General features: G+C 41.9%; 1 protein-coding gene across 1 annotated transcript in view; it reads left to right on the forward strand.

The window, feature by feature from the left end:
- Positions 1–2,485: 2,485 nt before the first annotated feature.
- Positions 2,486–28,000, forward strand: part of LOC132874352 (acid-sensing ion channel 1B) — a 595,724-nt gene continuing 570,209 nt past the window's right edge. Inside the window, exon 1 of the mRNA XM_060910471.1 lies at positions 2,486–3,148. Within this exon, the coding sequence (XP_060766454.1) occupies positions 2,486–3,148 (663 nt within the window). The remainder of the gene's footprint in view (positions 3,149–28,000) is intronic.

The following is a 28,000-nucleotide window of genomic DNA, read 5'->3' on the forward strand; positions in this document are numbered from 1 at the left end:
TCAGTGTCTAGATGTGCAAAGCTGGTAGAGACATACCACAAAAGACTTGCAGCTGTAAGTGCAGCAAAAGGTGGCTCTACAAAGTATTGACGCAGGGGGGCTGAATACTAATGCACATCACATTTTTCAGATTTTTATTTGTTTAAAATTTTGAAGACCATTTATCATTTTCATTTCACTTCACAATTATGTGCTACTCTGTGTTGGTCTATCACATAAAATCTCAATAAAAAACTTTTAAGTTTGTGGTTGTAAGGTGGAAAAATGTGAAAAAGTTCAAGGGGTATGAATACTTTTTCAAGGCACTGTAGAATGTAGCAACAATGTAGCCTATCGAATTTTGTCGATGCACAATACCCCCTCCATGTTGCCTGTTTATGTTTATTTTATAGTGTAGGATCTGTATGATTATTTTGTCAGGCGAGGTCAAAAGTTTGAGTGGTTTAATGAATATCTACAGTGGTGGTCTATTTGCCCTGACTAAGTTAATTTAACAGGTCAACAATAATTTGTGTTCATGTAGGCACCAAAAGTTGCCCTGACATCATTTAATCATACATTTTAATGCTACATGTAGCCTACGCAGAACTAGCCAACCTACCATACCATAGCCAGCCTTTGGCATATTAATCACATATTGGGATAAAATAGTGTTTTGTTGTTGCTGTTTTGCCACACAATATTAATGTCAGCATATGTTTGACATTCAACCAAGCCTGGATACACTGGAGAAAATGGGATTTGTGTGTGTGTGTGTGTGTGTGTGTGTGTGTGTGTGTGTGTGTGTGTGTGTGTATGTGTGTGTGTGTGTGAGGAGAGAGAGGAACTTGGAAGACATACATATTTATATGATCATATTCTTGTGAGATGGGATGTCATCTGGGCTTTTGAATGTTGTAATATAATAATGGAGCTTAGAATTGGTGTCTTTGTGGTCCTAAAGGAGAGATATGTGAGTGAGAAATAATATTTTTTATTAAACTGATGATGTTTTACTAGGGATATTTAATAGTCAGTTGACACATGCCTCAGACACATGCCTGTGCTTTATGGGTGTTGATAATAACTTAATAATAAGGGGACAGAAACTGAAGTGAACTATATAAATTTAAAGAGCAGTTCAAAAATCACTAATAAAGCTGTCATAACCATTGAATGTGTGTGGGTAAAGTTAGATATAACCTCCCCAACCTATCAATGCTCCCTTAAAAAAATCCAAGCCCCAGGAAAACTTAACTTAGCCCCTAGTCTTTTCAATAGCTAGAAACACCCCTGTACTGAGTCCAATAAAACTATGCAATTGCCATGTAAGAAAATGTTTACATGCTTTTTGTACTTATGAAATTTAATTTCCAGAAAGATTAAAATGAAGAACAAAGAGGTGAGAGGTTGAGAGGGTATGGAGTTCAAGACGGTCACTATGTGCTGAAAATGTCGCTGGATTTGTTGCGAAAATTGAAGTCGCTAAAAAAAAATCACCAAATCTAGCAAAAAAAGTATCTTTGTTGGCAACAATGAAGGGATATTTGGCCACAGAAATAGCTATTGACATCAGACTTAACAAGCAGATATGAAGGATGAAGAAATGATAAGGGGTAAAGAATCCTTCAGATTATTACACTTTGTTGCCACAAAGCCAACAATAAATGACCAACATCTTGTATTTCACAAGCCTTTATTTACCCTATACCCCATATGTTTGTGTAAGTGCTCAAGAAACATGGAATTGGCCTATGCCTGAGCAAAAGTGATAACTTAGTGTTTATCTATAATGTGCTTGATGGTTAAGGATACCAGCTGCCCAACAAATGATGCTTGGATCATCTAAATAGATTTGAGTTTAACAATGACAATCTACTGATATGTTAAAAAAAAAGTCATTTATATACCCTGGTTGGAAGGCAAGAAAAATGATCAGGTTCTGACATCATGCTCTGCATGCAGCAATGGCAGGGCCTGATGGGGGTATAATGTATCATTGTGGGTGTGGAGGGGCAGGAAGTACTCATCCCAACCTTGCAGAGCCTTCTCAGATGCTCAGATCTGAAAAGAGGGACATACTCTGGACTTGCCACCCTTCATGCTCATTCTCTTTAGATGGTTTTCCGCCTCTAGATTTAGATTTTTTTAAAGCACTGGTAGCATAACCTTCTGAGTTCTGAGTCATTCTTCCAGCAAGTTTGATGAGGTACATTTTTTTTTTTGAGGAACATTAAACGAAGAGGATAGCGTCCTAAGTGGAACCGAACTCTGTTATAAGGACGATTTTACTTATTCCCCTTGTGCGTGACAGTTAATTCTGGACTTTCCTTTGTGTCATTGACATTTAAGAAAGAATGTCAAAAACCATCAAGCTATGACTTCTGGTTGCTTTCCAAATTCTTGCTGAAGGAAATCATCTTTTCTGTGGTAGACTCATCCATACTGCAAGCAATCATTCTCTTGATCTGAGTGGTTATTCTTGAAGTCAGATAATTTTATCATCATGGTGCGAATTACATGCACAATCTCTGTTACAACAGGAGATGAGCCTGCTGGAGGGTCCTACACGAGCAGCTTTGATGACCACTACAAACGGGTAGTGCGGAGTTGTGACAGCGAGTCAGGGCATTACAAGGAAGAATGTGATGAGATGGAAGTTTATGAGGAGAAGGAAGAAAAAGAGCCACCCAGCATTGACTTGGCAACCTTTTGTGGTAGTTGTTCTCTTCATGGTGCTAACCACATCTTTGTGGAGAATAAGAAGTTTGGGGTGAGGCAGGGTATCTGGGCAGTGTCCTTCTTGTTGGCCCTCACTCTATTCTTGTTGCAGGTGGCTGACCGAGTTATCTATTACATGCAGTATGACTATGTTACCTTGCTGGATGAGCGCAGTGCACCCAACATGATCTTCCCAGCCATCACTATGTGCAACTACAACACTTTCCGTCGTTCCCAAATTAGCTACAGTGACCTGCTCTTTATGGGACCACTCATAGGGTATGAAGACAACATGGCACCTGGATTCCAGCTTGCCCCTGAGCCTGATCGCCAAGGTGCCCGATTCAGCTTGGCCGAGTTCTATAACCGGACACGGTATCGTATGGACGATATGCTTCTGGATTGCAAATTTGCTGGAAAGGATTGTGGTCCTGAGCACTGGAGAGAGGTAGGATAAATTAAGGTCTGAACCTAAAGCCATGGCAAATATCATCTCTTGTCCATTTCCTTCAGTGTCTTATTTTGAAGATACAGAGATTTAATTTGACTAATAGTGCCAGAGAAAATGAATACGAAATTTCAGAGCAACTAATAGGAACCAAATAATCATTTATTCTGCATGCAGTGTTTGTCTTGGAGAAAAGTCTGGTCCTCATAATTAGAACAGGGTGCCTTGTGACTGATTATCATATGGTGCAACACTTTGCTCATGGTAATCTGTCTCTTTATTGCTTCTCTGAGAACTCTTAATTGCAAAGCAACTTCTACAAGTTCTATAAATTACTAACCCCTACAATAATCAATGGTGTTTTTGCAAGGGCCGTATTAATAGTTTGCTGTCACACACCATGGTAGGTTGGTAATCTGTAGACCTTAAGAATGAACTAATTGCTTTATATAATATAAAACCTGCCAGTAACCAATCGGTCTTATAGCCTTATATTTATTGCAGAAAAGCCTGGCTTAATTTGCATCCCAAAAAAGGTGAAAGTCATTTTTCCATTTATACATTATCAGCTCTGCAGAAGTTCACCAATTTAGCAGAAAGCTTTCTGTTTTATCAGTTGAAGCCAGTTTTGGCATACAAAAGAGTTTTTTGAGGGCATTACAGGCAGCTGCAATTGGAAAAAGTTATGTGCTTATGGAAGGTCAGACACCCATTTGAGAAACCAAGTTTTGCTTGGCATGACTCTAAATGATCAAGCTGTGAAAAAGGCACTGATACCAAGGTACACTTCATTTGTTTATTCCATTCTGCAAAACACCTATTGAGTTCTGAATTATTAAATGGTTTGCAATGTTGTAAAGGGCATACTAGTATTCACATTTAAAGAACTGTATTGCAATCTAGGATTTATATAAAGGATAGACCTTCTTAGTGTATTTGGGGGTTTAAAAACAGCCAGTTGTCTGATATTAATGGCTTTACATCCTCTGTGATGCACTTGCTTGAATACTTATTTTGATGATCTGTAAACACACATGCATGCACACACATCTACAAATACAAGGTCTTGAGAGCATTCCCGGTTTTCATCTATTACAGTTTAGCAGCTTGCCAAAAAGCCTCATGATGTATCACCTTGCACATTTTTCTGCTTACTTAGCCCATCAATGATGTGTGTTTATCCATGTTAATCATGTGATCAGTATCAGCAGAGCGCTACAAGCAATGATGAGTGATTGGCTCTAGAGCATGTTAGCTAATTATTGGTGTGTTAGGATGCTCTGAACATTTTGAGTTTTGCTGGGGTTTGAATAGGTATCGATTGCAGGAAAGGATATTTAACAGAACTCTAGGTCTGATCGATAGAGGGTTTGACTGTGCCAAGAAGAAGGGCAACTCAGATTTCCATGCAGGGGCAGAATTCAAGAAGGAACTGGCAGTCTCAACATCCGCAGCCTCCATTAGACAAGCTCTGTTTTCACTGTCCAAAGATCAGCTTGTGTTTCATTCTCCTGAGTGCCTCATAAGTGCAACAGCTCAATAGACTTTAAAGTAGCTAAATGAAAAGGCAACTACTGTGGGGTCAGACAGTGGAGGAGTGGTCTGTGGGACATTTTAAATCATGAGTCAATTGAAATTACATTGGAAACTTTGCTCTCAGAACAGCCTCGGTTCCTCATGGTATGAATTTCACATGATTGCATCACATTATTGCTGCAGATTTTTGAATGTTCTATTCTACCAAATCCCAAATGTGCTCTGTTGGATTCAGATCTGGTGATTGGGGAGAACATTAAAGTACAACTGAACTTTACATGTTCACACAACCAGTTTGAGATTTGTTCTTCGTGACATGGCATGTGCAGCATGGTGGTGTAGTGGTTAGCACTGTCGCCTCACAGGAAGAAGGTCCTGGGTTCGAGCCCAGTAGCTGATGAGGGCCTTTCTGTGTGGAGTTTGCATGTTCTCCCCATGTCTGTGTGTGTTTCCTCCAGGTGCTCCGGTTTCCTCCACAGTTCAAAGACATGCAGGTTTGGTTAATTGATGGCTCTAAATTGACCGTAGGTGTGAATGTGAGTGTGAATGGTTGTTTGTCTCTGTGTCAGCCCTGCGATAACCTGCTGATTTGTCCAGGGTGTACCCCGCCTCTCATCCATAGTCAGCTGAGATAGGCTCCAGTTTGCCTGCAACCCTGTAGAACTAGATAAGTGGCTATAGATAATGGATGGACATGGCACGTTATCATGCTGAAAGTAGGCATTAAAAATGGGTAAATTGTGGAATAATACTCAGATTAAGCTGTGGCAAGCAAACAATGCACAATGTGTGCCAAGAATACATTCCCCACACCATTACACCACCACCAGGGTGAACTGTTGACACAAGGCTGGTTGGGTCCATGGATTATTGATGGCAAATTCTGACCCTACCATGTGCATGTTGCAGCAGAAGTCAAGATTCAATAGACCAGGTGATATATTTCCAATCTTCAACTGAATCTGTACCCACTATAGTATCCTATAGATTCCTGTTCTTTACTGACAGGAGCAGTGGCGGCTCCTGAATTTTTTTTCAGGGGGGGCAATTTTCCCCCGTTATGTCTACACGGATCATAAATGTCCACAGGACTGAAGTAAATTGACCTAGGTAGCAAGTCAACTGTTCTACAGAATGTTCTGTAAATAGATTTTGTACTTCAAACTCCATGACCAGCAAGAATTTTACAGACTGTGCAACTTAAGGACAAACAGGAAAGTGCACTTACTGTAACAAAACATTGTAAATAGTTGGCTAACATAACAATAGCAGTTGAATAAATAGATGAGTAGTTCTTTAGATCTTGCAATTACTGGTATTTACCAAGGATATTACCAAAGTGCTAACTCTCAGAGCAAAGTGTGGCAAATATAAAAATGCACATTGAAAACATCAAAAGTGAACAGATTCTGTGACTGTGTGTGTGTGTGTGTGTGTGTGTGTGAGTCACGAAGTCAACCAAACCCAGAAAAACACCACGGTGACTGGAGCCCTCAGTTTCGTCTTTGCCTCGTAGAGCTAACTCGAACACTCCACAAAATTTCACGCATTGGGTGAGCCGGTTTAATATGTGCCTGTTCTTGCTCACCTCATCATTGTGGCGGTGAACTGCTAGCCTGTAGCCCTCATCCGGTTGTGTAATGATGTTCACTCTCCCAAAAGCCGAAAATTTCAGGCAACTGCCCATGTGAATCTTTGATGACTCATGTTTTTTTATTTTCTCCGACAAATGATGCATGTCCGAAACTCCAGTGACCGTCCAAGCAGTGTTGTCCGTGGAGCCACCTCCAGGGTGGAAAAGTAAGCAGGGGTAGCAGAAAACCGCTGAGGCGTCCTTGCAGCCAGCTCGCCAGGATTTGCGCTGGGACCATATTGAAGTAAAACCTCAAGTATATGATTTCCCCCCCTTGTCGAAATTTGTTTTATGTTTAGATTTGGTCGAGGGGGGTCCAGCTTGTTTTGTTGCCAATTTAGCTCGATTTGATCGCTGACTAAATGGAATTTCTTTTAAGGACCGCACTGAATTGCTTTCCGCATCCATCTCACCTCAGAAACTGAGCAGATCGAACGCAACTTTGCCGCGCTTCACAGTGACGTAAGCACGTTAGGGCAAGCCCCCCCGGAACCCATAGAGATTGCATTGAAGTGTCAGTTAGGAGAAAAAAAATACATTAACATGGGACTCTATCAGTGAACTCTTGGGCGATTTTCAGCGTGACTGAAATTGCCCCAAAAGGGGCGGTACTCTAGAAGCAAGACCACCCTGATTGGACAATGATACCCAGAGACAGATTAAAACGGCCTCGAGCAGCGCTGGTGAAAGTTTGTTTTAAAAAAAGAAAAAAAACTTTTTTTTTTTTTCGTTTTGGCAGTGCGTCGCCCAATCGCCCTTATGCACCAGCCGCCCTTGGACAGGAGTGGAATCTGTCAAGGTTCAATGTGCTCTGTGTTCTGAGATGCTTTTCTGCTTACCGTGTTTGTTATAACCAAGAATGGTTATTTGAGGTACCATAGCCTTCCTGTCTACCAGTCTGGATGTTTTCATCTGAACTCTCTTATCAACAAGGCTTTTCCCACACAACTGCAGCTCACTGGATGTTTGTGTTTTTCACATTTTGCATAAAGTCTAGATGCATTGCACTGCTGCCATGTGACTGACTGATTGGATAATTCTTGAATGATCAGGTGTACAGGTGTTTGTATTAAAGTTACCAATGAGTGAATATATTGTATATTTAAATTATATTGGCTGGCGTTGATATATATATCAGATATATCCCATTCAGCGAGCATGATATTGAACAAGTCGAAGACGAGTTCAGTATCATGCTAGCTGAAGGAATATCTCTGATATACCATGAATAAAAGCCAACCATTATTATTATTATTATTATCTCATCTCATTATCTCTAGCCACTTTATTATACATACACATTTCATTCAGGTGTTCACTGTGTCTTTCTCTTTCAAAATTCTCTCAAAATGTTCCGTATTTAATGAAGCAAACCTGGCGGCCATGTTTGTTTACAAATTGTCACAGTCGGTAGCGCAGAAGTTTTATTTCTCCGATGTGCGATGTCATGTTGTCTTGAGAACCATGCAATATCGTAAACCATATTCAATGCTCATTCTCCATTGGGTAGAGTGGCATAATACACATCGGATAAGTGACATGCTAACAATATTGCATGCTATCAAACCAAATGAATAAAATACTGCTACTACTGGACTGTTACCTTGCCATGGTGTAGCAGCTTGCGTGCCTCCTATGACCCCAAGGGCTCGTGCTGGCAGGGGCCTTCAGGTAGGTTCAACCATGCCAGAGTTGGTCTTAGGTTAGGGGCCTCACAAAAATCAGTCCATGTCCCAACAACTGTGCTGATGTCCGTGGCATGCTAACATGCACATGAGAGAAGCATGGAGGTACCATATTGCTGATTGACTGGGATGAGCCATTGCATGCTACCTACACCAACACCAAGAGAATCCGGAGGCCAACTGTCAGAATATGGAAAACTAGGTATTGGGCAAGTTACCTAGTGGGCGTAGAGGCTTCAGTTTACAACACGTGGACAACAGCCAGAACAGAGGGCACAGAGACTACGATCTTCCCATAGAGGACACAAGTCAGAAGTGGCCAGCCTGCCTGGGTCAGTTCAAGTCAAGGTCAGCCCATTGACTCTATCCCCTTTTGACTGCTTCTCCAGATTACACATGGTGATGTGCCTTCCCGTAATTCCACATGTGATTATTGGATGAAGGACGCAGGTATGGAATTGGGCAGCCTACCTGCTAGCCGTGGAGAGGTCAGCAGTCTTGCCATGGTGAAACTCTTTACCTGCTACAGACTCTTCAATATCAACATCTTACAATCAGTGTCGGTCTGACGGGAAGCGACATCGCAAGTATGACGGATCAAGGGCAAAGCCTTCAGGACCCCCTGAACTTGATCATCCCAGAAGCCGCCGCAAATACATTTCACAGATCAAGATCACATCGTGGAACATCCGAACCATGTCAGATACACCATCTGCCAAATGACAGGCTCCAAAACGCAAGTCTGCTCTCATTGCATCTGAACTCAAGAGGCTCAACATTGACATTGCTTGCCTCAGTGAATGCAGAATACCTGGCGAAGGTGAATTCTCTGATGGCGACTACACCTACCTCTATTCAGGGAGACCCAGCAATCAACACAGACTTGAGGGTGTTGCAATTGCAATGAAGTCAAGTCTAAGACCTCTAGTGCTGAAATGGAAGGGCATCAACTCTCGCATTATGACCATGCGCATCAGGCTGAGCAGCAAATGTCATGCTACTGTCATCAGCATCTATGCTCCAACTTTTATGAGACCACCAGAAGAAAAAGAGCTCTTCTACAGCCGACTCACATCAGTGCTCTCAGAAGTTCCATCCAATAATAGGCTAATTCAACTTCTGGAGACTTCAACGCCAGAGTTGGTACTAACACTGCGGCCTGGTCAGATGTCATAGGACTTAATGGCCTAGGAGAAGAAAATGCCCAGGGTGTGACACTGCTCAAACTCTGCACCAGGTTTGGCCTGCTTATCACAAACACAGTATTTACTCATCCCAACATACACAAAGGGACCTGGAAACATCCACGCTCACAAAGATGGCACATGATCGACTTTATCATCATCAGACAGCACTACAAAAGCGACCTAGCAGACTCTAGGGTCCGGCGCAGCACCGATTGTTGGTTAAATCACAAGCTAGTATGTGCTCGGCTGAACCTGTGCTTCCATATTTCCAGCCAGCGTAGATGCAGGAAAATCCATCCTCACCTTAACACAGCACAACTAAAAGTACCTGAAATTGCACAACAGCTTCAGGAAGCTATTGCTTCCAAACTACTTAACATCACCTCGGATGACTTAGAGGAACACTGACAAGGACTTGGGTCAATCCTTTACAACACCTCAAAAGAGAAAGGAGAAAACACAGAGACTGGTTTGATGAGAATAATATCCTCATCCAAGATCTACTCAAGCGTAAACAACAGTGCTTCCAAACTCTTCTCCAGAATAAAACACTGGAGAATCACCAGCATTACTGCACTGCACGAAGCCTTTGCCAGCACGAACTTCGCCGAGTCCAGAACCAGTGGTGGTTAGACAGAGCTGCAGAATTTAAATCATCTGCTCAGTGCCATGACTCTCATGGGTTCTTCGAAGCTCTCCGCATTGTCTCTCAACACAAATCTGGTGGCATCAGTCCCATTAATTCAGCTGAGGGAATACACCTAACTGAAAGAGAAGACATTTTAAGCAGATGGAGAGAGCACTTCTGCACCCTACTGAACCACCAAGGCATAACCAACATGTCTGTCTTAGATGGCATTCCACAAGAAGAAATTGCCCACGAGCTCGAACTAGATCTTTCATGTGATGAGGTTGAAAAAGCCCTAAACCAGCTCAAATCAGGAAAAGCGCCAGGTCCTGATGGCATCCCTGCAGAAGTTCTAAAAGCTGGAGGTCCCCCTCTCCTAGAAGAACTTCACAGACTTCTGCTTATCATCTGGAAAGAGGAAAAGGTGCCAAAGGACTTCAAATGCGGTACCATCATCACGCTTTTTAAGAAGAACTGACGCTATACCTGTGGGAACTATCGTGGCATAACACTCCTAGCCATGGTTGGGAAGCTGTATGCTCGCTTCATCTTAAATAGAATATGGCCCTCCACTGTCCCATTTATACCTGAGGCGCAATGCAGTTTTCAACCAGGCCGCTCCACGACTGATATGATGTTTGCCCTTCGCCAACTGCTAGAGAAGAGCCGTGAGTAGAACCAAGAACTGTACTTGATCTTTGTCGACCTGGTCAAGGCATTCGATACTGTGAATCGCAAGATACTTTGGCAGCTACCACTTCACATTGGAATACCATCCAAAATAGTAAGTATTATCCAGAGCTTTCATGATGGAATGGAGGCCCAAGTACTAGTGGATCGAGATATGACAGAGCCATTCCAATGGTCTGGTGTGAGACAAGACTAAAACGGCATGCTGATAAATGAAGAGAACGACGCCACAGAAGAGCCACCCTTAATCAGAGATGACGGGACCATAAGTATTCAATGCTCATTCTCCATTGGGTAGAGTGACATAATACACGTAGGAGTTCTTCTCTGTGCTCTCACGGAAGGTGGTCGCATTTCTCTGCCTCTCCCTTCCCTTATCTTCCCTGCTTCTGCTGTCTCATCTGTCAAGGCTGCATTCTAGCATCAAGTCTGTTCATTCTCTGCTTCTCTTTTGTCCTGCCCACAAGAACATGGAAAACTTTGGAGTCGACATAAGGTACAAGCTTGATGGCCAGTTATTCAGTCTGAGATGGCTTAAGACCAAGAGTGCCAAGACAACAAGGTTGGATGACTTCTTATTTGCTGATGATGCAGCTCACAGTGCTGCAACAACACAATCCCTCCAGAATGCTGCAAACACCTTGAACGGGGCATGCAACGACTGGGGTCTTCCTATAAGTAAACCAAAAACAGAAGTTATGCATTTTCCTAAGAACGAAGATGCCGAACCAACCACCATAGATGACCATGAACTCACAAAGGTACAAAGCTTCACCTACCTAGGCAGTCAACTAATTGTCAATGCTTCATTAGATGCAGAAATAAAGAGGAGAATAGCCAGAGGAGCAGCTGCTTTCAAATCTCTGGCTACTAGATGCTGGAACCGCAGAGGCCTGACTCTCAAGACCAAAGTCACTGTCTACAAAGCCATAGTACTGTCTTGCCTGCTATATGGGAGTGAGACTTGGACAACACTAGCAACCCACATCCACAAGCTGGAAATGTTTCATCAAAGATCTCTCAGGCAAATCATGAGGATCCAATGGTGGCATCACATAACGAACACAGAGGTGTTACGAAGAGCTGGCACATCAACAACTGAGACCACCTTCACTGGCTAGGCCATGTCTGTAGAATGCCAGACCATAGGATCCCCAAGCAGCTTCTTTTCAGAGAGCTTGCCAAAGGCAAAAGATATCATGGGTGACCAAAAAAAGAGGTGGAAGGATTGTGTCAAAGAGGACTTCACCATATTCAGCCTCCAAGACAACTGGTACACCATCACAGCCGATCGGTCTGCATGGGGACAACAGATCCACAATGGAAAGTCCTTGTGTGAGACAAGACTAAAACAGCGTGCTGATGAGTGAAGAGAACAACGCCACAGAAGAGCCACCCTTAATCAGAGATGACGGGACCATAAGTATTCAATGCTCATTCTCCATTGGGTAGAGTGACATAATACATGTAGGAGTTCTTCTCCATGCTCTCACGGAAGGCGGTCGCATTTCTCTGCCTCTCCCTTCCCTTATCTTCCCTGCTTCTGCTTCTGCTGTCTCGTCTGTCTATTGTCTATACTTTTGAGAGACTCTCTCTGCACTGCTCTCCAAACTAAAAATCATGGAATTGATAAACTGGTCTCTTCACACAATTGACACAATTTTCTCGACAAGAAGCCTGGGTTCGGGGGAACCAGCCTGTCCTGCCAGAATGTTCGCAGCTGGCTACATGATGGACGCGTGGGAGAGGTGGTGGGTCGTGTGCCTGGCGGTTCTTTCTGTGAAGGACATTGAAGACATCTACCTATTCGGAACCATGATTACAGGACTTTTGCTGATTGGATTAGGCATTGCCCTGGTTTATCGAGGAAATCAGAAAAAGGTGACAGCTGTCCAAAGCCCCATAAAGCTGCCCGACATGATTGAAGTGGTGGGCAGAGCTGTCGGCACTCAGACTGTGGCTATTCAGAACTTGAACCGCAACATGGATAACATCATGGAGAAGCTTTTGGCTTTGCAAAGGAAAATGGATCGATTCAGAGACCAGAATGGACAAACAGAGTAGTCGTGTAAAAGAATGCATCTACTCGCCCCAAGACCAAACGATCCCAATCTTATCTGCTTTCGGCTCCCTCAGACAGCACTGGCCTTGGCCAAGGCCATTGCTGGGACAACCACTCCCCCTGAAGATCACTGCAGCGAGATGCTCTTGTATTCCTTCCCCACTTCCCACAGTCACCGCTTTTACCCCCAGTGTGACAAGCGGGTAAGCGCCGTCTTCGGCTGCAGGACCGGACTGCTTGTTTGCGCTGGGTTACCTATACCTCTGCCCCTCCCCCTCCCATGATCGCCCCCTCCCTCACCCCCTTCCCCCTCGAGTCCCGAGTTTTCATGTTGTAAAGTGTACTGTGTTATTTTGTGCTTATGTGCTGAGGTGTTTTTGTTTTATGTTCCCACACTGTACTCCCCACAGGAGCATAGTGTGGGAACATATCATCCTCCCCTCCCCTCATGTTACTCTGTATTTTTCATCCTTATCTTCCTGACCTGTCTACTCCCGCTGTGTCAATTGTATGTGTATATGTACGGATGGGTTGACGGCTAATTTCGCTGGTACTTGTGACTAAGTGACAATAAAAGGATTCATTCATTCATTCATTCATTCATTCATAAGCGACATGGTAACAATATTGCATGCTATCAAACCAAATGAATGAAACCTTCTAGAAGGGAATAGAACACGTTTTTACTCCATGAAAAATTGTTCTATCTGTACGGTATAATAATCTACAATATTTACTAGCCAAGAAAGTAGCATGATCAATGCTAATGTTTTAACAAAGGTTACTGTGTTGTACATACTATTTTGCCTCTTCTATAACACGAAATATATTTTTTCTTTGTGCTCTTTGCATCAGATGGGTCCAAAACCTTTTAAATGTTTCATAGTTTACAGGTATTTTACCTGCATTTTATCTTTTATGCACAACCATCGCAGGATTTCATGCGTCTTCTGCATGTTCCCTACTTTTCTTTTGGCCATGATTACCAAATCATGGTAATCATGATTTGGTACCCTTAATATATACTTCATAGGAGTTTTTTGTCCAACTAAATTATTCTCTCCATCACCAGAGTCATGCTTTCATGCTTTGTCGCATAATATCCTTCACACTTTGAGCAATCACAGCTTTATCTCTGCTGTCTAAATGGAATTTTTAGAGCAGATGGGTTCTCGGGAGAGCTGACAACAGCAAGCTATCAAATATTAACAAAGCTGCAGCGCAGATATCCTTGTGAAATGTTTCCCCTCAGATTTCTCTGCAGAGGTCATTTTAATTAACTCTTCTTCCTCTATCAACAGTGGTATAAATGTGGAGTCATTGCTAATAATGAGTTTGTGACTAGACTCCTGTTAGAATTTTGACAAAGTTTTGCTAATCTAAAGAGTTTCATAAGTTCTCCAAAGTCTCAGTCTGATTTAGTACAAGAAATTTCTATAATGGTTTACAAAGTTTCCTGGCATAAATTTCAGCTTTAGTTAATGTTAACAAATGACTAGATTTATGATTGATCTCATCTCATCTCATTATCTCTATCCGCTTTATCCTGTTCTACAGGGTCGCAGGCAAGCTGGAGCCTATCCCAGCTGACTACGGGCGAAAGGTGGGGTACACCCTGGACAAGTCACCAGGTCATCACAGGGCTGACACATAGACACAGACAACCATTCACACTCACATTCACACCTACGGTCAATTTAGAGTCACCAGTTAACCTAACCTGCATGTCCTTGGACTGTGGGGGAAACCGGAGCACCCGGAGGAAACCCACACGGACACGGGGGAGAACATGCAAACTCCGCACAGAAAGGCCCTCGCCGGCCATGGGGCTCGAACCCGGACCTTCTTGCTGTGAGGCGACAGCGCTAACCACTACACCACCGTGCCGCCCCTCTATGATTGATGAAAGGAATAAATTAAAAATGTATATATATATATATATATATATATATATATATACATAAATATATATGGTTTTATGGTTGGCCAAAAAGCTTTGTTTGAGCTTTGAGCCTGCTGTTGATAGTACAACTAACTTCCATCATAAATAAAATCTTTGTCATGTTGATTTATTTCAGTTGCAAAGTTATTTATTGCATATTAAATTAAATGCAAGTGAGATGCAACAAATAGGAAGTGCTTTTAGACAATGTGGTATTTAAGTAAAATCACAATGAAATATTTCAATGCAATTTTAAAAAGACTTTAAAATGCCTTTGCTTCTGGTTGAGATATTTACGTGTAAAAAGAAAAAAACACCACACAAATGTGTTGCTCATATCAAGTCTGCTCTTTTTCTAAAACAAGGCTTTAGCATTTCAGAAATACTATTTAATCAGATCAAGGCTGTAGCAAATAGCAATATCATTTGTGTATTTGTACCAAGATAACATTACAGACTGCCAAAAACAGGAAATGGTTTCCTTTACAATACAGACAGAGGTGATCTTTAGGCACTAGATGGTGCTATATCAAAGGCTACTGCTGCAGTGGCTTAAACATTGGAAGCCAACATCTAAACATGGAAACACAGCCACTCTCAAAATCTACACTAGACTTTTTACATTTGGACATTTTACAAATTTGAGAGAACTATTCTGACAGCAGGGCAACACAGTGGTGTAGTGTTAACACTGTCACCTCACAGCAAGAAGGTTCTGGGTTTGAGCCCAGTGGCTGATGAGGGCCTTTCGGTGTGGAGTTTGCATGTTCTCCCCATGTCTGTGTGGGTTTCCTCCGGGTGCTCCAGTTTCCTTCACAGTCAAAAGACACACAGGTTAGGCTAAATTTACCGTAGGTGTGAATGGTTGTTTGTCTATGCTTCAGCCCTGCGATAATCTGGCGACTTGTCCAGGGTGTACCCCACCTCTTGCCTACAGTCAGCTGGGACAGACTCCAGCTTGCCTGTGACCCTGCACAGAATAAGTGGTGATGGATAATGGATGGTGTGACAACATACACCATCCAACACTGCTCATAGGGGTACTCTACGGACCAAAAAGGAAAAATGTGATGGTTTGTAATCTTAGGCAGCCCTTCAAGATGTCAAAATGTGTTATAACATCCCACTGGAATGGGATACAAATAATATTCAGTGATATATAATTGTATTATCGAGCTTACAAGACAAAGAGTGACCACATGCATTATCTTGAATGTGAACAATACTTTAACTACAATTATTCATTTATCCTTAGTAACTGCCTGGTCAGGGACATAGTGGTTTAAATTAGCATAATAGTTTGCATTTTGGGAAAGTAACTCTCATAAAATTGTGGGGGGAAAAGTTATAAACATCTATTAAAGAAAACAAAACCCCACAGTTTAGGCCATGCTCACATCAAGTTTCTGAATACAGATACAATATTTGAAGCATTAAACAGATACACATGCAGGCATCCAATTTCACATAATGTAATGTTTAAAGCATTTTTTTCTGACTCTTGAGGATTGAGTGTGTTTGAGTGGCTATTCTGACACTGCAAGGTGATGAAGGATGAGCTTGTTTCAATAATAAATGTAAACTGTAATCTGGTCGAACCAGGCCAGGTGTTGAGTATGAAAAAAAAACATGCTGGCATCTTCATTAATTAAGAATTCACAAGCAAAATATCTTCTTGTGGGTGTTCCTTGATTAAATGGTTTAATTGCTTCATGACTTGTGAAAGTGGGTGGAAAAAAATCTTACTTTTCCAATTAACAATGAATAAATTGCATAAGCTAGCCTTGACATCTAAAGGATGCAGGCACTTATCAGTGGCTAACTGACTCCATAATTAATTGCTAATGGCTTCTTAATGCTCTAATTTTCAACATAGGCCTCTGTGGCTGGCATGGAGCCTGTGAGCAATTGTGTTTTTCAAAACCAATTTTCAAGTGATTGATTTTTACCATTTCAGTGGTTGCACTTGGAACAGTGGAACTTGTACACATATTGCAACGTAAAAGAAAACTATCTTCTCACATCAGCATGCCTGCAAGTTTGAGACTTAAAAAAAAGTAAAAAAAAAAAAAAACAGCAGTCCTAAAGCCCTACCAAGCTCAATTACTTTAGAAATTAAGCCACTGTAGTGGTGCTTTGGTGCTAGAACTATTCAAATATCATAGATTTGTATCTTAACTTAAAACCAAGTGCACATAAAATTTAATGTATTCAGTATGTATAATGAGGACTTAATGAAACTCCATACACGGACACCTTAGGCATAACTACAGACTTAAGTGCTATTCAGACTCTTAAGTGAGAATTGCACTCAGGACAGAGCTTACCACAAAACAGAGGCATGTCTCAGAATCTGAACTTGAAATTTAACACATTTTCTTGGGTGATATCGGCTTGAGTGAGGAGTTTGATGCAACCATAAACACCATGTGGATATTTATATGTTGAGCTATAAAACACTAAGACTTTAGTCTTAGTTTTTAGTTTGTCTTGCTTTTATGTTACATTTAACAGAAAATAAATATCAATTGGCTTCTTCAGCACATGTTTTCTATTCCTGAGTTTTTCAGGCTTAAAGGCAAGCATTTAAGTGTCTGGCAAACTGGGGTTTGAACCCAAATCTCCAGATTGAGAAATAGTGTAAGGTCCCCTGAGCCACCCTAATGGATGAACTGACCTTAATTGCAGACAGACAGTCACAAGAAGGTAGCTACAGAACTTTATTTTAGATGTGGCAAATTCCAGATAATGCAGGTTTTGCACCAAACAGGTCCCATATGAGATCTCGGTTTAAAAAAAAAGACACAGATGAGATGCCAAAAACTGAGAGCAGCAAAAAAGCATTAAGAAACTTAGGCACAGTGTCAAAATAGCAGTCAACCAGTTTCAAATTCAAGGTTTACATGTTCAGGAATACCATAAACTGTACAACTCAGTAAGGAACACAAGGTTAGGCACGCAATATATACCTCCACGCAAACTAGACACAGGTGTAAGCAATTAGCAACACAGACAAAAATGGCCAAAAATTAGTACATCTAGTGGTGTAAGAAAGGTACTGCAAAAAGGTATGAAAAAGTCCCAAATCGGGGATCGATTCAAGATGGCGGCATAGAGGACGGATGCAGTGAACCAAGCTCCTGTACATAATCCTACTTTTCACTCCAGATCCACACTAATTTGCCATAGAAACGACTACATTTACCTCCAATAACTAAACTAACAACTGGAGATGCCGCCGAAAAAAGCTGATGTAGGTGCAAGGGAAGATAGAGGTGGAAAGCCCACTTTATCAACAACACCTGTAGCTAACGCAGCTAGTCCTGCTAACGTTAGCCCAGACAAAGTCAACGCCGAAAAGCTGCCGACATGGTTTCATAAAGAATTTGCAAAGGGGTTCGACAAAAAGCCTTGCTGGACTGAAAGCTGAACCCTTTGGCCACCTCAGTGGATAAACTCATCAGCGACAACCGTGCACTAGGTCTACGTGTTAAAGAGATTGAAGGCAAGTAGGCCGACCACACCAATAGTCTCGACTTCCTACGCAACGACCTCAGAGATTATAAAAAGAAGACGGAGGAAGAAATTAGCAATCTCAAAGATAAACTCGACGACCTGGAAAACAGAGCCAGAAGGCAGAATCTGCGACTGGTTGGCTTCCCAGAGGGTGTAGAGGGGAGCAATGCCATCACTCTCTTACAAGAGTGGCTCCCAAAAATACTAGAGCTAGAGTCCGGGACCCCTATCGAGATCGAGTGGGCTCACCGCACACTCCAGCACTGACCTGATGATAGTGGCTGCCCCCGGGCCATGTTGATCAGGCTGCTCCGCTTCACAGATGTGACGAGGATCCTTGACATGGCACGGAAGAAAAGATCGCTCCAGTACAGTAACTCCGATATAATGGTATTCAGAGACATGTCCACAACTCTCTACAGAAAAAGGAAAGCCTTTGCACCACTGAAGAAGAAGCTACACGACCGCAATATATCCTTCAGGCTCCTCCATCCTACTAACTTGGTGATGGATCTCCCAGAGGGCAGACGTACTTTCACCTCCCCGGTGTCAGCTGAGAACTACCTGGGAAAGCATCACCCTGATGTGTTGACCTGAGCCCGGGACTCCAACCACCTGAGGTAACGAACCACATCGAGGCTTCATGTGCGAAATAAGATGGCATTGAAATCCGAGTAAGGTGGACTTCTTTTTTTTTGTTACTTTGTTTTGCTCTCTTCTTATTTGCCTCTTTTAATTTTACTCACTCCATAAGGACTATCTGCTGAACAGACAAACTAGCTGAGCGCACTGTGCGCAGGGCCGGATCGATTATGTGAGCAACAAGGGCGCTTGCCTGGGGGCCCCATGGCAATAAGAGTACAGGCTAAAAAATCTCTATTCCTCTGACTTTACATGAACATATTCTCTGTAATGCCAGTAGAATTACATCTCTTACTTCCATTAATCAAACTTTATTCAAATGTTTAATGCCCAAAACTTATTTATTTTAGATCTCTTTTGCAACATTTTTTTGACGAATTTTGGCAGGATACTCTGACTATTTGTTGTATTATTACTATTATTATTATTTTTAATTCTAATCCTCTATTTTATTTTGTCCTGCAACTTTTGGTCTCTCGACGCCCAGTGCATGTGATACTTAATGCCCGTCCCTTAGTTGGATCTCACTACTAAACTCGTTACCTCCAATTGGTTCTATGATAATTAGCCTCCTCAGATGTTAATTATAGAACTTTTTGAACCCTTTTCTGTTCTCATCTCATCTCATTATCTCTAGCCGCTTTATCCTTCTACAGGGTCGCAGGCAAGCTGGAGCCTATCCCAGCTGACTACGGGCGAAAGGCGGGGTACACCCTGGACAAGTCGCCAGGTCATCACAGGGCTGACACATAGACACAGACAACCATTTACACTCACATTCACACCTACGGTCAATTTAGAGTCACCAGTTAACCTAACCTGCATGTCTTTGGACTGTGGGGGAAACCGGAGCACCCGGAGGAAACCCACGCGGACACAGGGAGAACATGCAAACTCCGCACAGAAAGGCCCTCGCCGGCCCCGGGGCTCGAACCCGGACCTTCTTGCTGTGAGGTGACAGCGCTAACCACTACACCACCGTGCCGCCCCCCTTTTCTGTTCTGAATCTTTTAAATAATATGTTCATTAGTTCCTTGCCCATCACCAGTTGGGCTGTTTTGATGGCATCTCGCAATGGAGTTGTTTCTATCTGAAACCTTGGCACCTTACTTTAGATTAGGTAGTCTGGTTTTGGGGTGAGAGGGTTTTGAGGGAGGGCAGGGGGGCTACGGGTTTAGTAACCTCTCTGATTACCTTAGTTTCAGTTTTGACCTCATTAAACGATTCGTGTTTTATGGCACAGGATATTATTTTGTTTTTTATATTAACCAATGACACTTATTGTTTGTCTTACCATACTGATACCAGTTTAACTTACATGGCCAGATATGATGTATAGATTTCTAAGCTGGAATACCAATGGCATTAATCAACCTACTAAACACCAAAAAGTCCTTAACTTCATCAGAAAGCACAATGTTGACATTGCATTTCTGCAGGAATCTCATTTAACTGACGTAGAACATTGTAAGCTGGGCAAACAATGGCAAGGCCAAATTTACTACTCCTCATTTACTTCTCAAGCACGGGGAGTAGCTATTCTGTTGAGAAAAGGGGTAGCCTTCCAACTGGAATATTTAGAGAGGGATAAGAGGGGCCGATATGTCTTGGATAGAGGCTTTTTGGCCAATAAACCAATCACCATGCTCAACTTTTATGGACCAAATCAAGATGAAGCTGATTTATTTGTGAATCTTTTTTTCAAAATAAATTGCTCCCCCACCGAACTTATCATTGGGGGTAACTTTAATTTAGTATTGGACCCACACATGGATAGGTCCTCATTATCCTCTAAGCCTTTGTCCTCAGCAACCAAGATCCTTAAAAAAGAGTTGATAGATCTCAATCTGATCGATGTGTGGAGGGTGAAGCACACACACCTTCGCGAATACTCTTTTTACTCACATGTACACAACAGCTATTTCTGAATTGATATCTTTTTCATCCATGCAGGAATGGAGCACCTTGTTACGTCCTGTGAATATTTAGTTAAGATGCACTCAGATCACGCCCCTCTCCTACTTGACCTGAACAAACAGGACCAAAACAACAATCCTAAACGCTGGAGGTTCCCTACCCATTTGGTCAATGACAAGAATTTTGTTAAACTAATTAACGAGCAGATTGATTTTTTTCTCACTGCGAATAAAGGCTCGGCCTCCCCATCCATAATCTGAGAGTCCATGATGGCTTACATCAGGGGTTCCACAATTAGCTACTCCTCATGGAAAAAGAAGCAAAATTGAGCCCAAATTATGTCCCTGGAGACTGATATTAAAGCCCTCAAAAATGAACATTCTCACTCTCAAACATAGGCAATCTTAGACAAACTAATTGCCAAAAGAGCGGAATATGATGCGCTTACAACACGTGAGGTAGAAAATGCAATGGCTAGGCTGAAACAGCGCTATTATGAACAAGGTGACAAGTCTGGGAAGTTACTGGCCTGGCAGATTAGAAGAGAGAAGGCCGCCAGATACATTTCAGCTATTAAATCGCCAAGTGGAAATGATGTGGTCCGCAATCCACAACACATTAATCAGGCTTTCACAGAATTCTACAAAACCTTGTACTCTTCTCAGGGTGAGAAGAATCGTGACATGCACAGCTTTCTGGACTGCTTGGATATTCCAAAGGTACCAGAAGGAGCTCAGATTAACCTTGAAGATCAAATATCCAAACAAGAGATGCTAGATGTTCTGATTAGATTGCCGGGGGGAAGGCCCCTGGCCCTGACGGCTTTACAATTTACTTTTTAAAAAAATTTGCAGAAAAACTAATTGATCCCCTCTTAGAGATGTTTAACCATGCAATTGAAAACAACCAATTGCCTCAAACACTGGAACGAGCCCTCATCATTGCCCTCATCATTAAGAAGTTTGAAGATAATGACCACAAGTTTGGAGTCTGTACCACATACACTCATTTTTTTTCCAAGTGTTTTTCAAGGGTTTGCTTAAACTGTTTTTGAGAGTTTTTATTTAGTGGTGTTTGGTGAAATAATTTCCCTTAAATTTAAAATAACAGGAAAATAAGAAACAATCAAAAAGTAATGTTTCAAAGCTGTTTATTAATTCTTCGTACTGCACAAACTAGCCCCATCCTTTTGGCTACCAGCGGAGCTAGCTGGTAGATCAGACTTTTGCCATAGCCGGTCGGCAAAACAGCGAAAACGTCCTTCTTGAAAAGGAATGAGCGGAGAGCCTCTTCCTGCTCATGTTTCAATGAAAACTCCAAGTCTAATTCTTCTAAAACTGATTCCAAAGCGGAGTCAAATGCGCGCTGTTCACTAGCCCATAGCCATCTTTCCTGCTGTGCTTTCTCCAGCGTTGTGCAGCTTTGTCATCACTCCTGCAAAAGCCCACCCAAAGAATCCAAACAAAAACCTTGCATTGTGATTGGCAGGCACGATTTGATGCCCGGGGTGTTTTTGTTTATATGGTGCGAGGCTAGACCCACTCGCTAGGCAAAAATATTTTTTGGCCACTAGGCGGGTGGGTCTAGTTTACTAGGCTAATTAAGAACTGTATCTTTGAAAACTTCTCTAAAAAGTGACTCCTTTTCTGGCTTTGCAATAATCCAGCACTTTTTTGCGTTTGGAAAATAACCGAGGTCTGGACCGAGTGCATTGAGAGCATCCCACCATTGCTTAACTTCTAAAATAGTGCCCTCTCCACTAGCATCGTTTGTAAACCAGCATTGCTTTGCATCTGACATGGCCTGTAGACTAGTAATCAAGGGCTGGATACTAAGAGCATATAGTCCCATAGCAAGAGGGTCACCTTGAGTTGTTCCTTCAGCAGATATGATCTCTTTACTACCGGTAATAAATAACCAGGTGGGATGTCTGTAGGTGTTTTACACTGCAATGATAGGACAGAGAATGCGGATATTATGTAAAGCTGCTGCCCTATTAAGGGCATTAAATGCATTAGACGCATCTATGAATAAAACCGCATCGGTATCATCTGCTTCGAAGATCCTATGCATAGCATGTATTGCAGCCTCGCTCCCTGATTTCTGTCCTGCACATAATTGTAATGAGCCGCTTGCCTCAACAACATCCCCCTTAGCTATGTTCATAACGCACTTCCCGCATATCCTCCTTATCACCTCCCCCACTCCTATTGGCCGCACAGCACCCTCCCCTTTATCTAGGGGGATGAGGCGACTCGCTACTAACGGCTCTATGGTCGAAGGATCAATATACTGAGTGCATAGAGTCTTTGCCATTGTAGCTATCACCTCACACAGCTTCGTCGATGACTGTTTAAACGATTTACAAGCAAGCATTCATCTGAAGCCATTCGTGTCCACACCACAGGGACCCCCTGCACCTTTTGTTCTTAAAGCAGCTTGTCTAACCATTTCACCATTAATCCCAGAGTAAATTGATTCCGGAAACTCATCATCAATCGGCCCAAACAAAAGTGAGCCCAATTTAGCTGGTTGAGGATTGGGGTGTTTTAGCCATAATTGCGCCATAACTTCATCGATCAGCGGTAGTACGCCCCCACTGGTACTTTCGCTCAAGAAGCACAGTGCTGAATTTATCTGCCCCTCAAACACGAGTTTGGTGAACACTTTCAATTTATCTGGTGAATCTGCGGATCTGAGTTTTCCTATTCGACTTTGAATAATCCGACCCTTGCGCAGCAACTTGTTAATTTCCCCATCTTTCCACTGTACAAGACGCTTTGACAACAACTCCTGGTGCTCTTTGGCTTTAGATTTGGGACTAGGCTTTTGAAGGCCTACAGCAAGCAACACAAATGCAGCTTTCAACGCTATGTGTTGGCAATTAGCACCATTATTCCAATCATTAATATGCAACGTAACTTGATCTATAAAGTCTCTCCCTATTCTACCATAGGGGACGATAAATGCATTCTTTCTCCAAGTCACAATCTCATTATAAGCATCAGTTATGACTGAAGTTTGCAAAGCAATATTGTTACCGTCGCTCCGTTTTCCCCAGTTTATAGTTTTTGGTTTACAGACGCTAATATATTCAGGAACGGAGCCGAGCGCTGGACAATTACCTTCGCTTTGCTGTATTGTCTGGCTTTGTCGTTCCGCCATCTGATCAAAACTAGCTCCTGGGATTTGTTGCAAAGTAGTAGTCATATGCAAATCTTGATTCACGGTAGTTATTAAATTAGCATGACGTAGCTCTAACAAACTCACCGCTTCAAGATAAGCATTTTGACTTGTGTTTCTTTGATTTCCAGGCCCTGATTCTTGCTGAGAAAACATAATAAGGTTCTCTGGTATTCACTTCCGTTCAAGTCGCCCCGTTCACGGTCGCAACCCGAAACTCCATCCACTTGACTCTTCCCCGCCAAACCATACTCCATTTTCTCAAGCCTAGATGCTTGATCCCGTAAATTCTGGCTCCTGATTCCTAGATGCTCATATCCTCTCTCCTCCCATAGCTGTTTCATAACTTCAATATAACCCTTTTTCCTACCATTTTCGTTACATGGCAGAGTATCTGATGCCACAAGTTCCTTTGCTCTCTTCTTGCATTCGAGTAAATCCCGATTCATTTGCTCCATCCATTTTTGTTTCATTCGTGATTTCGCAGACATCTCGTTCTTCCGGGTCCGCTGATTCTCCTTCACTGGGATTCACTTAGCTATTGCAATAAGGACCCACACCTCGATCTCAGGGGTCAGGGTTGGAAATGCAAACCATGTTATCTCTTTGTATGCGGACGATATGATCCTATTTTTGACAAATTTATCCACCACCCTGCCGGCTCTTGTAGACTTGCTTAATACATATAGTGAAATATCTGGATATAAAGTGAATATGCAAAAAAGTGTGGCCTTACCCCTTAACCTGCCAGCTGAACAAATTCCACAGGAAAACTTCCCTTTTCAATGGAATGCTCAGAGTGTCACGTATCTGGGCTTAGAGATTCCCACGCAGTTAGATAAGACTTTCTCACTTAATTATGACACACGGTTAAGGAAGGTGGAGAAGGACCTGGAGAGATGGATGCAACTACCCATCTCTCTGATAGGGTGCATGAATTGTATAAAGATGAACTTGCTGCCACGATTTCTCTACCTGTTTCAAACCCTTCCCATATCAGTCCCAACTAAATTTTTCAAGAAACTAGAAGGTGTGAGATCCAGGTTTATATGGAGGGGGAAAGTACCCAGAATTAAAATTAAGACTCTGTATAACACTCCCCAACACAGCGGGCTGAAACTCCCCAATTTCAAATTTTTTTACTGGGCTGCTCAGCTAAGAACTATCTGGTTCTGGCAGACAGAGATGCCCAATCCTCCAGCTTGGAAGCAAATAGAGCAATTCCATGCAGCTGATGTGCCACTGGCTGGTATCCCCTTTATTAAATCCTATCATACTTTGAAGGATGGCACAGATAATCCATTTATCAACCATACGTCTAAATTATGGTCAGTTATACAACTACGCACCCGTAGTGTGAAACTATTCATAACAGCACCCCCTTTCATAATAACCCTGCACTACCACCTGTACTAAGAGATGGTCTCACTAAGAGGTGGCACAGCATGGGAATTAAAACATTTTGCGACCTTTATGAAAATAATACATTCAAATCCTTTGAATAGTTAAAAGATACCTTCAATCTCCCTGCTGTACATTTCTTTAAATACCTGCAGGTCAGACATTTCATTTGCTCTCAACAGGGTGGGCGCCCAACCCCTCTAGAATCTCCTGTAACTGATAACATTCAACGCTCTTAGGACATTCAACACCCTAAGGGCATGGTGTCCTTGATGTATAGCAGAATACTGGACTTCCTGGCAAATAAAAATCTGAAATCTAGAGCTAAATGGGAATAAGATCTCGGTTTCACCTTTAAAGACTGTGATTGGGAAGCGCTGTGTAGTGCAGCTCAAAATTTCTCATATAAAAGTCGTCATAGGCTTCTGCAGGTTAATCTCATTCATAGAATCTATCTCACACCAGAGAGATTTCATAAAATGTACAGTACGATTTCTGAACTTTGCCCTAGGTGTAAGGTTGCAATAGGAAGTCTTATCCATATGTTTTGGGATTGTGCAAATTTGAGACAATTTTGGGATCACATTCTGGATGCACTCAAGGGCATCACAGGGCTTGAGATTCCTCACTCACCAAGACTGATTTTGCTAGGGGACTTATCTGTTTTACCTACTGACAAGATAAGGAAAACACATTGTATTAGACTGTCCCTAATTGCTGGAAACAAATGCATTGCTATGTTGTGGAAAAGTGAAAACCCACCTGCTGTCTCAATGTGGCTTAAGGAAGTTGCATCATACATGGCCTCTGAAAAAATGATGTTCAATATGAAAAAGAAACCCCATCTCTTTGACAAATGCTGGAGTGACCTTAAAATGTATCTGGATAACTTTTTACAGTTAACTAGTTGCGTTCTGCCAATGATGTGATGGTGGTCGTTGGTTGTAGCACACCTGTAGAAGTAGCTGTGCTTCTCCATTGCCAATGTCATGTCCTATGCTGCACATAATTTACTGTGCTTTGTATTTTCTTTATCTTTTTATGGTTTTAATTTATTTTCTTTATTATTTATTTAACTAATGTATTTAGTTATCATTTAATTGATTATTATTGTTATTATTCCTTTTTATCTATTTTTTATTTATTTATTTATTTTCTTTAGGGATGAAGGCAAGAGTTGGCCTATGGGGTCTGGCTTGGGGGGGGGGAGGGGTCTGGGTGGAATTTGAAGCTCTATTGCTGTTATTGATGCTGTGAACTGTATATGAAAAAATGTGAATAAATAAATTGTTAAAAAAAAGAAAAAGTCCCAAATCCTGACAGTAAGAGGTGTTTAAAAGTGGTGGTCTCAACACTTTTGAAAACCTTATCTCTGGAGGCTTCTAATCAAGAAACATCTGGTGACTCTGAAGGCATGACAAACACACAGGTGCTTTTAATAATCTGAATTGACTGCCCAGAAAATCAGCTTATGTACCTGCGTAAACCAATTCTGAATACAAAAAACTTTCCTCATGCCAGATTTGAGTATTTCAGACACATCTGATTTCCTGAGATTCTTCACACACAACAGTTTCTAGAGTTTACACAGAATGGCATGAAAAATAAGAAACCTCCAGCAAGTAGTAGTTCTGTAGGTGGAAATGCCTCATTAATTAGAGAGATCAGAGGAAAATGGCCAGATTAGTTTGAGCTGACCTGAAGGCTACAGTAACTCAAATAACCACTCTTTGCAATAGTGGTAAGCAGAAAAGCATCTCAGAACACACAATACATTGAAACTTGAGGCAGATGGGCAACAGCAGAAGACCACATCACCTTCCACTCTTGTCAGCCAAGAACAGGAATTTGAGGCAATAGTGGGAACAGGTTTACCCAAACTAGACAGTTAAAGATTGGAAAAAGACCAGGTGATTCAAGAAAACTCTTGTGACCTTGCAGACTTTTGATAATCTGAATGAACTGCCCAGAAAATCAACTTAAGTACCTGCATAAACCAACTCTGAATTCAAGGAACTTTCCTTGTGTAAATACTGATGTAAGATTTGAACTTTAAAGTGGCCACTGTGATACATTTCTCTCTCAGCTTCACTGTTTGTGTAATGAGACTGAAGATTGCACTTTTGAGGACTAAGATCAATGTTGTTATTGCTGGTATGTAACTTTCTAACCTTCTGGTACCTAACCTTCCACATTCTCTAGAGTTGCTTCATATTTTTCTTAAGTAACCTGTTGAGTAAGCCCTCATATTTTTCTGGCTACTTGTACCCCTTTCATCTTGAGATATCACCATGGCAGAAACAGGCATACATGTCAACCTTTGGCCAATCAAACCTGTATAACCAACCTCCAAAATCCTTATTTCCCTTATAAAATCCTTATAAGATGCAAATTAAAATAATTTACCTAAAATTTGAATGATAATTAACAATGATATATCCCAGTTACTTTTTATTCAATATTAATAACAAACCTTCAGAATGAATACAAAGCTCCAATGTTTGACAAAAACACAAAGTGTCACTCTAATGTTCTGAATTGTACTCCATGACAGCTTTTTTAGCACTCTGCACCAATACCTCACTAGGCTGCATGTCACAGCAAGTGTCTAGCTGTGTTGATCTTACACTGCAGTAGGCCAGGTCAGTGTGTCTGCAGTCAGGTTCTTTCTGCTCTCTGTGTGTATTTTCCTGACTTGAGAGAAAACTCTCTCACAGTCAGCATTATTGTGGGGTAAACAGAGCACTGCCTAACTTGAACTAAAACACCCACTACCTTGTGATTTCTGTCTTTTCCAGTTGTTAGCATATCAGTTTTTGAGCGCGCAAAT

The sequence above is a fragment of the Neoarius graeffei genome, chromosome 26, assembly GCF_027579695.1.
Source record: "Neoarius graeffei isolate fNeoGra1 chromosome 26, fNeoGra1.pri, whole genome shotgun sequence".
Classification (NCBI taxonomy): domain Eukaryota; kingdom Metazoa; phylum Chordata; class Actinopteri; order Siluriformes; family Ariidae; genus Neoarius; species Neoarius graeffei.